Below are 15,176 nucleotides of genomic sequence, written 5' to 3'. Positions count from 1 at the left end.
AACTCTTGTGGAGACTCAAAAAATCGTCGACTTATAGCCATAAAAAACAGCGTCTATCTTCATGAGGAGGAGATCATCGTTGTTGGGGAAATTGAGGTTCCTGGAAACATTCTTTGAGCCATTAGTCGTTAACCAAGAGGAGGATTGGCCATGCTGCTGTTAGGAAGTAATGGGGCTGGTGCCAGAGAGGTGCCCCCCTAAGGACTTTTTTCTCTCGTCTAGCATGTGCTACACTCAAGGGAAATATCAAGCTTCCCTCCTGTAGATATTCTCTCTCCTGAACTATCAATGGGTGCAACGAAAAAATTGGGCTTCATCGGGATTTACAGAGATAGCAGCGGAAGAGAAACAGAGAAGCTCTCGGAGAGAGGCGATGCTCATCCCCGGAAGAGAGCAGCTCGGGACAAGCGTCTCCGGTGCCAAAGAGAGTCTCGCCAGATAGAGAGGCTCGATAAAGACGACGTTGTTGCCATCGCTGGTGCCAGAGAGGGTCTCGACAGACAGAGAGGCTCGATAAGGACGATGTCGTTGCCATCACTGTTACCGTAGCCGATGCCAGAGAGAGTCTCGACAGACAGAGAGGCTCCATAAGGACGATGCCGTTGACAGAAGAGATGAGATTTCTCACCGTCGTGAGAAGCGACACCGCTGTCGAAAGAGGGTAAGCCCGAGATCTTGTATCTGTGCCTGTGTGTACGCCAGGAAGATGAAGTAGGAGCTTCAGTCTCGGCCGGAAGACGAAGTAGTGAGCTTCGGTCTTGCCAGGAAGACAAAGTAGTGAGCTTTGGTCTCGCCAGGACTCACCGGTGCTGGAAGAATAGGATCGACGTTAGTGGGAGCTGCGAAAGAGAGGTTTCGGCTTCTGACTCTCGTCCGGTCGACGTTACAGGGCGAGGCAGCAGCAGAAGCGCTAGTTCCGGTGATGCTGAGAGAGGCAACAGAGAGGCGCCAGTTCTAGTGCTACTGGCAGAGGCAACAAGGAGACTTTCCAGGAGCTGTTGGAAGAGGCAACGAGGAGGCTTTCCAGGGGTTGTTGGCAAAGGTAGCAAGGAGGCTTTCCAGGGGCTACTGGTAGAGGCAGCAAGGAGGCTTTCCAAGGGTTGCTGGTAGAGGTAGCATGGAGTTGTTGCTGTGAGAGACATTGTCGTTGCTATGAGAGACAGTGGAACGACGTTGCTGCTGTAACAGATAAGCCTCCCTAATGTATTGTGATCCTCAATTGATTTGAAATAAAATCCTCTACTACTCCCGTGGACGTAGGCAATTTGCTGTACCACATAAAATGTTGTGTCGTGCATGTTTACCTGTCTCTTTATGGTCATTTTTTACCTAATAGCTGCCACCACTCGTCGAAAAAAAAAATCCTTAACTGTTCTGTACGCCCATGACACGAACAAAGGAGCTTTCGGATTCAGATTCGATGCCGTTGTCCGGGAAATCATGTCCATTATCACTAGAAATCATTTCGAGATTCGGATTGGCTAAAGAAATATAAAATCTGAAATGCCCTTACTAAAATTCTTCCACTCCTGGTTATAACCAAAGACCTGATTGGTTCAGGCACCGATGGAGACTCAGAAAGCCGCCGCTAATAGCTTTTGAACCACCGACGCAACCTTTTGACGTCCTGCACTAGTAGTCCAGGTAAAGATCCAATTCCATCTCTCGCAATCCCTCCCGGTTTTCCTCTGAAAGCTTCACCAAAGCCACAAACTGCTGCCATTTCTGTCACCGTAGTTAGCTCCGTTAACAACCGCGCCGATCACACCCAAAGCTTCTTGCTGACGCCGCACCAAACTCTCCCCAAGGAAGAAATTAACCCACCGAAGCAACCTTTCACTCGTGCAAACTCATATGTGCGAATTTCGCATGTGCGAGAAAAAATAGTTGTGCTCATGGCTGATGGTCAACCACGGCCCTAACCTACCTCCTTGCCAGTGGTGTCATGCAAAAGTGTACCCACTGTTCCAAAATATCCTATCTTTTGTCAGATGTATCTACACTTGCCAGTTCCTCGCTCCACTCCTCAATACAAAACACGGTCATATCTTGCAACGACCACCTCTTCTGCTGATTCTACTTGGCTCTTGGATAGTGGTACATCGCACCATGTTACATCTGACTTGAATAATCTCTCTGTTCAAACTCCTTATGACAGTACTGATCACATTGTGATTCATGATGACACGGGTGTCCCTATTATATATACCAGTTCCAAATCTCTCTCTACATCCTCCCAAAATTTTTCCTTCAATAATATTTTGTGTTCCTACCATGCAAAAGAATCTTATTTCTACCTCTCAGTTATGTCAATCTAATCATATTTCCATTGGATTTTTAGCTACTTATTTTTTTGTGAAGGATCTTCGCACGGAGGCAACACTTTCGCAAGATCGAACTAAGATGGTGTGTACAAGTGGCCGTCATCCTCAGCACAATCTTCATTGTTAGTAGCCTTTTTCGGTGTCAAGACCTCTTTGTCTGCATGACATTATCACTTAGGTCATCCGTCATCTTCAATTCTAAGACAAGTTGTCTCTACTTTTCAATTAGATTTATCGCATCCTCTGAATTTTACTTTCAATTATAATTCTTGTCAATGCAATAAGAGTCACAAATTACCATTCTCCCAATCCTCTTTTGTTTCTTCTTCCCCTCTTGACATAATTTTCTTGGATGTATGGACCTCTCCTATTTATTCTATTGATGATTTAAAATATTATGTTATTTTTGTCGATCACTTTACAAAGTATATTTGGTTTTATCCACTCAAACAAAAATCACATGTGTTTGATACATTTGTCCGGTTCAAATCTCTTGTTGAAAACTTCTTTGGCAAACGTATTAAAACTCTCTATTCTGATAGTGGAGGGGAATATAAAGCAATGTCCTCTTTTCTAGCTACCAATGATATTTCTCTTCTCACGTCTCCTCCAAATACACCTGAACACAATGGGTATTCCTAATGACAACGTCGTCATATTGTCAAAATAGCTCTATATCTTCTTTCTCATTCTTCCATACCTCTATCTTACTGGTCATATATTTTCTCCACTGCTGTCTATCTCATCAATTGTCTACCTACTCCCATTCTTAATCTTCTTTCACCATATGCCAATTTTCTTGGCATTCCTCCTAACTACTCTAAACTCCGAAGTTTTGGTTGTCTCTCTTATTCATGGCTCATACCATATTCCTCCAACAAACTCACTCCACGTTCCTCTCATTGTGTCTTTCTTGGGTACTCTACTACCCAAAGTACATATTTATGTCTTGAACCCTCTAGTTGTCGTCTTTATGCATTATGTCATGTTAAATTCATTAAGTCTATCTTCCCCTTCACTACACTTCAGTCTCATCTTGACCATCCTTCGTTTGACACATTCTTCCACTAGTTTCTTTGTGTCCTTACTTCCGGTTATCGGTACACCAACCACTACTTCAATCCCTGCGCCCTCTGTAAGCTCCATTCAAGACCTCACACCTAACTCTACTCCAACACCTCCTCCATAGGCCGACCCACACCCATCATCCCTACATGCTTCCTCTCCTCCCCGTGTTATTGTCACCGGATCCAAGAAAAACAGTCACAAGCCCATTCAAAAATTAAACCTCATAGCCGAACTTCCACCATCTGCTGACCATGAACCCACAACCGTGACTCAAGCTCTCACCGATCCCAAATGGCATCAAGCTATGTCAAATGAGTATGATGCTTTTGTTCGGAATGGGATATGAGAACTTATTCCCTCATATCACTAGTAGAATCTGGTTGGTTGCAAATGGATTTTTCGTACTAAATATCTATCTGATGGCTCTATTGACATGTACAAGGCTCTCTTAGTTGCCCAGGGGTTTCATCAGCGCCCTGAGATTTGTTGAATTTATGAAAAAGAGAAATACTTCATTGACTTAATGTAATTAGAATACATGAACCCCTATTTATAATAGAGGAAATTAGTAGAGTCCAATTACAATTAAACTACAATTGTCCCAATTACACTCAAACTCTAACACTTAAAGATAAGTCCTAGCATAATTAAATAATTCAACATAAATAGAACACTAACATAACTAACACCTTTAAACTGAAACTCTTCTGTGAGACCACTTTCTATAATAATTTTGGCTCTATAAGACTTCTTATTGTGAGAGTCATGTAAGACTTTTCCATTTTACTCTTCAACACTGCCCCTCAAGCTAGAGTTTACAACTTTAGCTTGCAATGAAAAAGATTCTTGGTCTTTAATTTTCTTTTGCTGAACAAAAATTCTTCACAAATACAATTCTTCAGAGATGCAAAAACTTTGTCTTTTGTGCTCCCCCTTTCTTGAATATTTTGGTCACATAAAAATTACCACAACATATGGAATAAAATACGACTTTCTTGTACTTCTTCTTCTACTTCTCCCCCTCAAGCTGGCAGGTAATGACAGTGATCTCAGTTTGAAACAAATAACATAGATGTAGTAATAATCTCATCCATTACGGTGTCCCAAGGATAAGTACGAAACTGGACACAAACTCTTGAAAGTTAAAAATGGGTGATAAAACATAAGTCAAAACCAACATCAAAGGATTTCAAACAAAAATAGTAACAATCATCACTAAAGTGGGTAGTGCCTGTCATTCACAAGACAAAGATAAAAAACCCAAGGGTACCAATAAAAAGTCTCAATGGACTTAAAAAACACCTATATATATAAAAAGGTAAACCAACTGAAGGAACACACAAGAGGTTGGCCCAAAGGGGTATGTGAGAGTTCAAAAAAGATAGTTGGATAAAGGTAACCGACAGAAGGGGTAAGTGAGATATTTTTTTGATATTGATCAATAACAGCAACTCAAAAAGTGACACAAAAAATTTGGCTTAAATTCGGATTTTTCAATGCAACAGGATACCAACATTACCTTTGATTCTTCAAATGTGAATATATCCCTAAATACAGATCATATTGACATAAAATTTTCTCCTTATAAAACTAGACTTAAATAAATTTCATCCAAGTATAACTTCTCTTCATAAAATATACTTCTTTTAAGATAAAGAATCTGATAGATTTAGATCTCTGTAATCTGGCCGAACTAAGTACTCTTTCTCCTTTTGCTAACATGACTATTGACTCTTCCAAGATTAATATCTCTATATAAAAAACTTAGATCAAGTATTGGTTGAATAGGTAAGAAAATATACTTGCATATCTTTCTTTTGATATATATTTCTTCATTTAAAATCTCGTTCTTGATAGCATAAAATAGCTCGAAAGGTGAATCTTTATGCTGGTGCTCAACCTCTCTTGCAATCTGACTTGTGCTGATTAAAAAATCAATTTCTCTTTATAGAAAATTCCGATTGCAAAATTCGTTTTGAGTTTGAAAGTAGACTCGAATATATTTCCACCAATATGTAATATGCAATATGAAAAGCTCAGTATAGAGGTGAAAATGCAAAGTAAACAACATGTATAGGGATTGAAAAGGGAAAAAATAGATACGAACCTAAACTACTAGAGATAATTGATCAAAAAAGGACATTCTCTCTGTGGGTTGACCGAGTCAACTCATATAACCTGCTCTGATACCATGTTGAATTTTCGGAAAAAATAAATACTTCATTGACATAATGTAATTAGAGTACATGAACATCTATTTATAATAGAGGAAAGTAGTAGAGTCCAATTACAATTAAACTACTCTTATCCTAATTACACCCAAACTCTAACACTTAAAGATAAGTCCTAGTAGAATTAAATAATTCAACATAAATAGAAGACTATCATAACTAAACACATTTAAACCGAAACTCTTTTGTGATACCTTCATTTCCATAATAATTTTGGTTCTATAAGACTTCCCGGGCTTCATTGATCATGATTATCCTCACCATGTCTATAAACTTTGCAAGAATATTTACGGTCTCAAGCAAGCTCCACGTACTTGGTATCATGAGTTGGGCCAGTTTCTTATCACCTCTGGCTTCACCAACTCTCATACAGACTTGTCTATATTTATCTCTCACATAAGTACTGTCGTGCTGTATATTTTGGTTTATGTGGATGACATTATTATTATAGGAGACAATGATCAAGTTGTTGCAACGTACATCCACCTTCTTGCTTATTGATTTTCACTTAAGGATCTTGGCTTCTTGACTTACTTTCTCGATATTGAAGTTGTTCCTCATTCTCAAGACTTACTTCTGTCTCAACGCTGGTATATTTATGATTTATTTGCTTGCACATGCATGACAAATGCAAAGCTTGTAACTACACCTCTTGCCTCGACATATACACTCACACTTCATTCTGGTGCAACACTCTCTGATCCATCTGAATATTAGACTGTTGTTGGTAGTCACCTATACTTGTCTCTTACGCGCATTGACAGTGCCTATGCGGTACATAAGTTGTCTCAGTTTATGCATTGCCCTACGACTGACCATTGGGATGTTGTCAAGCAATTATTGCACTATCTTTGTGAGACTCTGGATCATGGTATTGTTCTACGTCGACCATCTTCTTTGTTGATCCATGCGTTCTCTGATGTTGACTGGGCAGAAAACAAGGATGATTTCACTTCTATAGGTGCTTATATTGTTTACCTAGGTTACATTTCTATCTCTTGGAGTTCTAAGAAGTGACGAATTGTGGCTCGTTCCTCTACTGAGATGGAATATTGCTCTGTTGCAACCATTGCAGTTGAGATTTGTTGGATCTGCTCTCGTCTCACTGAACTTGATGTTTTTCTTTCACACCAACTGGTGTTTTATTGTGATAGTGTCGGTACTATAAATTTGTACTCTAATCCAACATTACACTCTTGTATGAAACTGTCTCCTCTGTTGATTAATTGGCTTATGCTCTCCCCAAACTGTTTCTTCTACCACACTTCAATTTTATGAAGACCAAGATTGGATTATCCTCTTGGAGCTCCATCTTGCGGGGTTATAATAGAGATAAAGATAGAGATAAAGGAACACATATCTGATAAGAGATTATTTTCCCTTTATATTCATCCTCATGTAAACTTATCTTGTATTTATCCTCACTTATCTTTACTTTTATCAATTAAGAAATCGGTAAAAGTTGTGAAATAAGGATATCAACTGCGATGCATAAGCTACTCCACCCACTGCGGCTGCATTGAGTAAGCTGAACTGTCTCCGGCATGTCGATACTGCGGTCAGACCAATCTGTCTTGGTTTGATCCATATCTTGGAATGGCCCCAAGGATTGATTATCATATCAATCGCAGGACTCGGATCAGAGTGGACAAAAGAAACGCAGATACAAGTAATGGCAACATATGCATTAATTACAGTTGATAACCGATCGATCGGCCACATGCACACAAGGACTGGACAAAAATGCTTGGAAGTCTTTCCTGTGACGTTTACAAACATTAACCCCATCTTTATGGAGATAGTGACCACGCAGAAGAGCTTATCGCAAAAAAAATGATTAAAGGAGAAACGGGGTGAAAAGGACGAAGATGGAGATGACAAAGAGTGGTGATCCTAAAAACGGCATCATGACCACCAGTTTAGTGTTTAGTTTAGAATAGAATGGCCGAAAAACAACATTTGGTGGTCATGGAAGTCTACTCATCCACAGATGGCCGGTGAGAAATATAGAATCAGAATAGCGAGAAGGACCGAGGAAGAAGAAGAACCCAGCTATAAAGAGTCCAAAAGAGAAGTGGTATCTAGGGGTGTGTGGACCTGAGCATTTATGAGAGAATGTGAGCAGTGCTCGTAAAAGTGGGTAGGCTTTTTGTGTAAGAAAAAAACTAATTAAAAACGAAAATCAAATCTAGGGTGTTGTAAAAGGCAGGCACATGGGGAAGCCTCAACGCAGGTTCCTGTCTGGGTCAGGAAGGTATAAGTTAGATGGACCGACTATCCCTTAAGAGGGCAAGGTGCCCCAGGAGTTACTTACCAGTAAAGTAAAGAAAAAGAGTGTAGGGTTCTAGTGTTAGCATGGAAATTTGAAAGAAGCAAGAAAGAAAAAAAAAAGATTAGAAAGAAAAGAGTTTAGGGTTTTAGTTTTAGCATTGAAACTTGAAAGAAAAAAAAGAAAAAAAAAAAAGATTAGAGAATTCTTTTGTTTTTATGCGATCATAGCGTTTTAAATTTATTTTTAATGGGGATACGATAAGAAGGGAATTGGGATTGGATGTCCCTCTCATGAATGACCAAGCCCAACTGAATAAGGTTTACCAAGAGGAGTCCTTGTAAAAAAAGCTAAGGAATTCAAAGCAAAAGGTCCAAGGGAACAAGATTAGTAGCTTGGATGCTTTTCATTTATTTAATTTGTGAGAAGAGAGAGAGAGAGAGAGAGAGATGGGTGAAAGAAAATGGCAAAGTGGGTTGCCCATCTACAAAAGCAATAAACACTGAGTTGAGTGTGGCCATCACTTGGAGGATGAGGAAGCAAAGATGGGAAAAGGAGAAGAAAAGCAAAGGGAATTCATGAACAAGGGTTGTGGGTGCGGTGGCATCTTAATGCAGCCCCAACCACTTTGATATGTTCCTTTGCTTTTTCGACTCTCATCCCACATGTCAAGGAAAGGCAGGATGTTGTGGGTGTAAAAAATCAGACTTGTGTGACAAAGCACTGTCACACCCATTAATGCCTCCATTATATCCTTTTAAAATACTCCCAAAAACCCAAATCTTCTCTTCCTCCTTTCTCCTTCTCTCTCTCTCTCTCATGTCCCATGATCACCTGATCTGAGTCTCAATTGAAAGATATCATGTAGAAACTCCTGCTCCTGCTCTTGCAAGTGCAACCACGTTCCAAATGACCGAAAGGATCCTCTGATAAGGAAGCTTTTGAACAATATGGATTTTTTTTTATGCTTTGCTTGGAAGAGAGATGAAGGGTGTTATGGTCATATTAGATGAGGTTTTGAAGTGCTAGAGAAAATAGGAATAGAGAAGAGTATGATCCGAATGTATTGTAGATGGCCCTCATTGCAAGGAGAGAAGCGTTATTTGGGGTGTTGAATTGAACCTTCAACGCCATCAAAGAGGGAGCCACGAAAAAAATGGCGCACGATAAGTGCCTGACCTCTCACCCCTTCTAAAACCCACCAAACCACCACCACCACCACCACCACCACCACTTCCTTCCTCTACCCGTCTCTCTCTATTTCTTTCTTTTCCTTTCCTCCTTCTGGCCTCTACCATTTCATATCTCCCTTCTTAGTTTTTCTTCGTCTTCTTCTTCTTCTTCTTCTTCTCCCCCCGTCTCTCTTCAACTCCTCACAATCTCTTGTTTCTTGTTCATCAGTCTCCCATGTTCTTACACGCCCAACAACCGTCTGCTAATGCTCCATTGATGCCTCAAATCTCAAGCGATTTGCCACCCAATCCAATCTTTGCCTTCCCATTGTGCGAACCACCGCAAGTCGATCGGAACTCTTATGCTAATCTCGCTCAGTTCAATGATCAAGGTTTGTCTCTCTTTCCTCTTATTGTTCGACTTCAATGCGTAGTTTGGGAGAAATCTTCCCTCCTGGATTATGCAAAAATCGTTTTTTCCCTCTCATCTTCGTTCATGAGTACAAATCCAGGAAATATACTTTTCTGATCGTATCATTGTACTCTCTATTCATTCATCCTTCTTTCTTACGCGCTTGATCGCATCTTGCTCATATTATTTTCCTTACTTTGTAAATGCAAATCCTAACAACAACCCAGCATTCCTGAGCAACATTTTCTCCACCTTCCTTGTTCTTCTTCCAGGCCTATACACAACACATAATCAAGTCGGACCAAGTAACGCTAACGAGGTTCCAAAATCAAGAAAGCGAGGAAGAGAAGATTCAAGCATCATGAACCAATGGGTGAGCCCCAAGGCCAACAGCACTGCACGTCAATCCACCGAGGCCTTCTTGGAATACCACCGATGCTGTTCTTCCTGTTCTTCTGTCAGTGGCGATATAGCGTTGGGAATGCAGAAAGAGCTAGAAGAGATGGACCACTTCATTGTAATGCAGGTAAGAACGCGGCTCCTTTCACCCTTGACAGCTTTACTGTTACCATTTGCCACCGACAAGTAATTGATCTGCATTATTTGATTTGGGTTTATCTCGTTTATCGAAATCTGGAATTTGGTAGAAGAGCTACTGGGTCACGCACCAGGTGCATTACTAGGAGTTAGTTGCAAAAATGCAAACGGATGGTTACAGAATTAGTGTTTTAGGGATTGACCTTGTCAGGAGTAGGAGATGAAACTCGAAAGTGGAAACAGATAAAATGGAAAAAAAGGGGAGAGTAGAAAACCAGAGGACGAACCAAATTAAAGAGAGCTCGCCTCGTGCATTATTATAGGAGTGGATCCCACTTCGCCCCGTTCTCTGTTTGGCAGTACTTGGTATGCAGACTGCTGCAAATGCCAGCAGCAGAGCAGAGTAACTCCATTAGTACCACCCACTTTCAAGTTTCAATGTCCGCCGTCCTCACCTCTCATTTACGCAATTGATGAACGAAATCTGCAACTTTCCCAAGCAGTAATGACTGCTCACTCAGACGCGGCACCATTTATAAATTATAAATGGCACCTTTGGAAGAAGGTCACAAAAATAAGTAAAAAGCCAGTTGTTTGAATTTTCTGTTTCCGTATTACAGACGGAGAAGATACGCGCAGAATTGGAGTCGAAGAGGAGGAAGTACTGGAGCAACCTCATCCGGACGGTGGAAACACGAGTGCAGCGGGTGCTGAAGGGGAAGGAGGAGGAGATCGCTCAGGTGAGCCGTCGGAACACGGCGCTGGAAGAGAAACTCAAGATCCTGCTGATGGAAGGACAGACGTGGAAGACGTTGGCGCAGACAAACGAAGCAGCGGTGATGTCGCTGCGGCGGGATCTGGAGGTGGCGCAGGCGAGAGAAGGAGGAGGCGACAACGTAGAGATTGAAGACACGCTTTCCTGCTGCGAAGGAGTGCCCGGAAAAGACGACGAGAAGCGTAACTGTCATGGATGTCGCCGCCACGAAGTATCCGTCCTCGTCCTACCGTGTCGGCATCTTTGCATCTGCAGCGAGTGCGATGCGAGGTTGGGCTTGTGTCCCCTCTGCATGTCACCCAAGACCGCCAGCATCAAAGTTCACATGTCATGACGACTTCTGCTTCTCTCTACTTGTTCATTTTTCATTTTTTTTTAAAACACGCAAATTGAACAGGACATGTTTTTCTCTGGTTTTCTTCTGTGATTTTGATCAAACGAAAAAAATTTCATTTTTTGTTCCAAAGTTGCATTTCTTCTTTACTGCATCGGGACTGTTAGGGTGCAGGGAGAATCGTTGCGGCAGGAGGCACCCGTTTGACAAGTCGCCGTCGTAAGAAAATTTTAAAGCAATAGAGCAGCCGGTGTCGCTTGTCAAAGTACGAGTACCAGATTCGTGAGGTTTGATTGCTTCTTTTCTGCACTTTTACTACGAAGGGTGCAGCCAAATAGGACTGCACGGTTCAATTGAAGAACGGACAGGCGAGAGATAACGTAAAAGACTCCTCTCAGTTTTTACTTAGTTATCGAATGTTGTTTTGGACCCTTAAAAATCATTAGTGCCATCTTGCATTAGGAAATTCCATTATACAATCATGTCTCCCGGTAGTGTTACCTCTCTTTTTGTTAAGATACCCATTCGATGATTGATATTTCTCTATATTGGAAATTAATACTCACAGAATTTGAAATAATACTAATAAATAATGCTGGTGCTCATAGGTACCATCTCGTCGAACCTCTTCTTCGATCACATAAAAATAAATAATTAAATAATATCTTATATATAATATCGACAAAAGATATTCGCCTCTTAAAGTGCAATGGATGCTGGCGATCACTCCTCAAGATGAGCCCACAAACTTCGTAGGACTGTTTCTAATTACTTGAACAAGATCAATTGGAGTTTTTTTTTCCTCATTTTCTATCAAGAACTGAATAACACCTTTGAACTTCCTTAGAACACCTTTGAACTTCCTTAGGACACATTCATTTCTAAGCATGGTGATTTTATTTTTTATCAAGAACCGAAGAACACTTCTAAAATTCCTCATAACTCCAAGAACACTCTTCCTTTATTTCAAAGCACAGTGATTTTTTTTTTTTCATCTCTTTCTCTTGTTTTGCAGCTCTATTTATAAAGCTTTCTATCCGCTAAAGAAATATCACTTCTTGATGTACGGGCTAATCAAATCAATAACGCCTAATTTGACCATTCACATCTATAACCGCACAATCTATTGATTTAGATATGTGATCTCATGATTCGATAGTTCAAATTTGTAACCGTACATCCAAAACACACACACACACACAAACACGCGCGTGCAGCCGCCTTGTTAGTTAAAATTAACTTAAGAGTTAAACTTGGCATTTAATCCAATTGATTGGTGGATTGTCGAAGGAGAAACTATCCATATTTTTTTGATCTTTCTTCTTTTTCTTCCTAAAAAAAGTAGAGTTAAAGTTTACATCCAAGAACCCACTCTTACTCTCCACAATGTGCTCATGCCAAACATTCCAAAAAATCTTGTTAACAGTTTACTTCTGAGTCAACTAGGCTACAAATTAGTGTTTGAGTCAAATAAATAATTACTAAAGTTGGGTTTTTTTTTTCTAGGGAAGGGCTATGTTTTTTATGGATTATTGAAATTAAATGTATTTTTTCCAAGGGCATTAATGTGAATAAAATTTAATATTTTGTCATATTAGTTGATTCTTTTGACATATGGCATATTAGACTTGGACATATAAATCTGAATACTATGAATTTAGATATAATATCCAAAAAATAATATAAATTTAAAAATAATTGTGAGATATTTATCTAACCAAAACAACTTAAAAAGCCATTTAAGTCGACAAGTAGAATCTCTAATTTACTGGAGCGTAACATAGTGACATATGTGAGATAAGTGTATTTTGACCACATGAGAAAAAATGCATTTTATTACCTTTATAGATAATCTGTCGAAATACTACTTTTTGTATTTAATCAAGACTAAAGATTAACATTAAAAAATTAGAAAATTTATAAAGTGAAAGTTGAAAATCAATCCCAAAAAATAATAAAAAGACTTATTCTCCTCAATCCAATGGAGTTGTTGAAAATAAAAAGAGAACCTTTCTGGACATGATTAACTCCATATTGTCTAGTTTTGAACTTCCAAACAGTTTGTGGGGAGAAACTTTATTTTCAGCATATAAAACACTTTTATCATATTCTATATAAGGATATTTCAAAAACACCATATGAGTTATGGTGGGGTGGAACGCCTAGTTGTAAATATTTTAAAGTCTAGGGCTGCCTTCCTAAAGTTAAACTTCACTTTAATACGATGACAAAACTGAGTCTTAAAGCCTATGATGTAGGTTTCATATGATACATAGAAAATAATAATGCATATCGGTTCTTAGTTGTACATTCAGGCTAACGTGAAATTTCCATAAATACTATTAAAGAATTCAATTATGTTGTATTTTTTGAAGATGTGTTTCCTATGAAAGAAAGAAGGAAATTAAAAGTGAGGGAAACCTCTAGATACTATGACAAGGATACCGGGATAGTGCCACAAACTGAACTTACTGAAGAAAGAGACATATGATAGAAAATAACCTAGGAGAAGATTCTTATACAAAAGCAATGAAATATAGCGCTACATTATTGTTAGAGGAAGCAATTAAAAGTGAAATAGATTTAAATTCTTTCACATCATATATGGGTATTGATAGACTTATCTCTAGGGTTTAGACCTATTCAATGCAAATATATTTCCAAAGGAAAATTTATGGCGAATTAGTGGAAATTTATATTGAAGAGCTAGATGTTTTATAGTTCTTGGTCAAGAAAACAAAGTATGTAAGTTAATCAAATACTAATATGGTGTAAAACAAGCTCTTAGGCAGTGACATGAAAATTTTGATGAAGTGATCCTTTCTTAAGGTTTCAATCTTGTGATTTTGACAAATACCTGTATTGGAAAATATATGATAGCTCTTTCATTATTTTATGTCTTTACATGGATGATATTTTAATATTTGAAAATAAGCATGTCAAAATTCTAGAGGTAAAGAAATACCTTAGTGATAACTTTGACATGAAAGACTTCTAAGGGTTAGAGAATGTAATTTTAGGAATGAAAGTAATAAAAAATTAAAATAAGATTATTTTGAGTCAATCTCATTATGTGGAAATAGGTTTGAAACAGTTTAGGTATGAGAACTGAAACTAGTTAGCTCACCATATGATTCTAGCATAAAATTTTTAAAAAAATGGTGGGGATAGTATTTCTCTGATGAAGTACTCATCAAATTATTGGAAGTGTAATGTATTTATCAAACTATACCAAACCAGGTATTTCATACATAGTAGGAAGATTGAGCATGAATACAAGTATTTGAAAGTTACCATTAACTACGGAACAGACTATTATTGATTTCCAATTGTACTAGAAGGGTACAATGATGGTAACCAGATTTTTGATTCTAATAACACAAAAGACACTAGCAGTTTTGTATTTATACTATTTAGTGGTTTTGTCACTTGGAAAGCTTCCAGTAAACCTTGATTACCGGATCCACTATGGAGGCTGAATGGTAGCCTTTGAGCTAACTGGTGGATAAGCGGAATGACTTCATATCATGCATTCCCATGATGGATAAGCCAATTTTAGCTATCCTAATTAATTATGATAATTAGATGAATAAAATGAAAGTTAAAAGTAAATATTTTAATTCAAAGTCATCTAGATATATTGAGTTTTAATATATAATTTTGAGGAAGCTCACATATATTATTAAATACATCACCAATACGAGTGTAACTGTGGGACCGTAGTCTGATAGAGAACTAGGGCTTATTATCTAAAAGGCACTCACAAGAAAAAATACATGTGCATGGCCGTAACATGCTACTTTGATGGAGCTCACATGCATAATTAATGTTTAGTTGGTCGGTATTCTCAAAGCATATACATGAAGTCTATGTTCAAGATTTGTTCCCTTAGGATTGGTGTGGGTGGCAAAATACTAACTAGATGAAGGTTCAAGTTTGAAAGATACTTGTTATTGAAATCTATAATATATTCATTGCTTGACCCTTGTTTTTGATTCTTTTGTCTCCTCAAATCATGTGTTAGTGTTGAGATTTTATTAAAATGCGGGGAAGC

General features: G+C 38.7%; 1 protein-coding gene across 1 annotated transcript; it reads left to right on the top strand.

Annotated features, from left to right (window-relative positions):
- The first annotated feature begins 8,705 nt into the window (after nt 1-8,705).
- LOC137962952 (BOI-related E3 ubiquitin-protein ligase 1-like) lies at nt 8,706-11,221 on the top strand. Its single transcript, XM_068810100.1, has 3 exons — nt 8,706-9,456; nt 9,749-10,002; nt 10,634-11,221. Exons 1-3 carry the CDS (start codon nt 9,300-9,302, stop codon nt 11,120-11,122), a joined length of 900 nt encoding a protein of 299 aa, XP_068666201.1. The 5' UTR covers nt 8,706-9,299; the 3' UTR covers nt 11,123-11,221.
- Nucleotides 11,222-15,176: the final 3,955 nt, after the last annotated feature.

The sequence above is a fragment of the Aristolochia californica genome, unplaced genomic scaffold (assembly GCF_029961685.1).
Source record: "Aristolochia californica isolate CCGP_79_NKW_82.1479 unplaced genomic scaffold, dmAriCali1.0.hap1 SCAF_4, whole genome shotgun sequence".
NCBI lineage: Eukaryota > Viridiplantae > Streptophyta > Magnoliopsida > Piperales > Aristolochiaceae > Aristolochia > Aristolochia californica.
The sequence above is the reverse complement of the archived record's forward strand: the minus strand, read 5'-3'. Positions and strand labels throughout refer to the sequence as shown.

Bases quoted from the DNA above. Each gene is read 5' to 3' on its own strand.
- LOC137962952 (XM_068810100.1), top strand. From the start codon at position 9,300: ATGTTCTTACACGCCCAACAACCGTCTGCTAATGCTCCATTGATGCCT. The intron at 9,457-9,748 runs GTTTGTCTCTCT...TTCTTCTTCCAG, and splicing joins CGCTCAGTTCAATGATCAAG to GCCTATACACAACACATAAT. The intron at 10,003-10,633 runs GTAAGAACGCGG...TCCGTATTACAG, and splicing joins ACCACTTCATTGTAATGCAG to ACGGAGAAGATACGCGCAGA.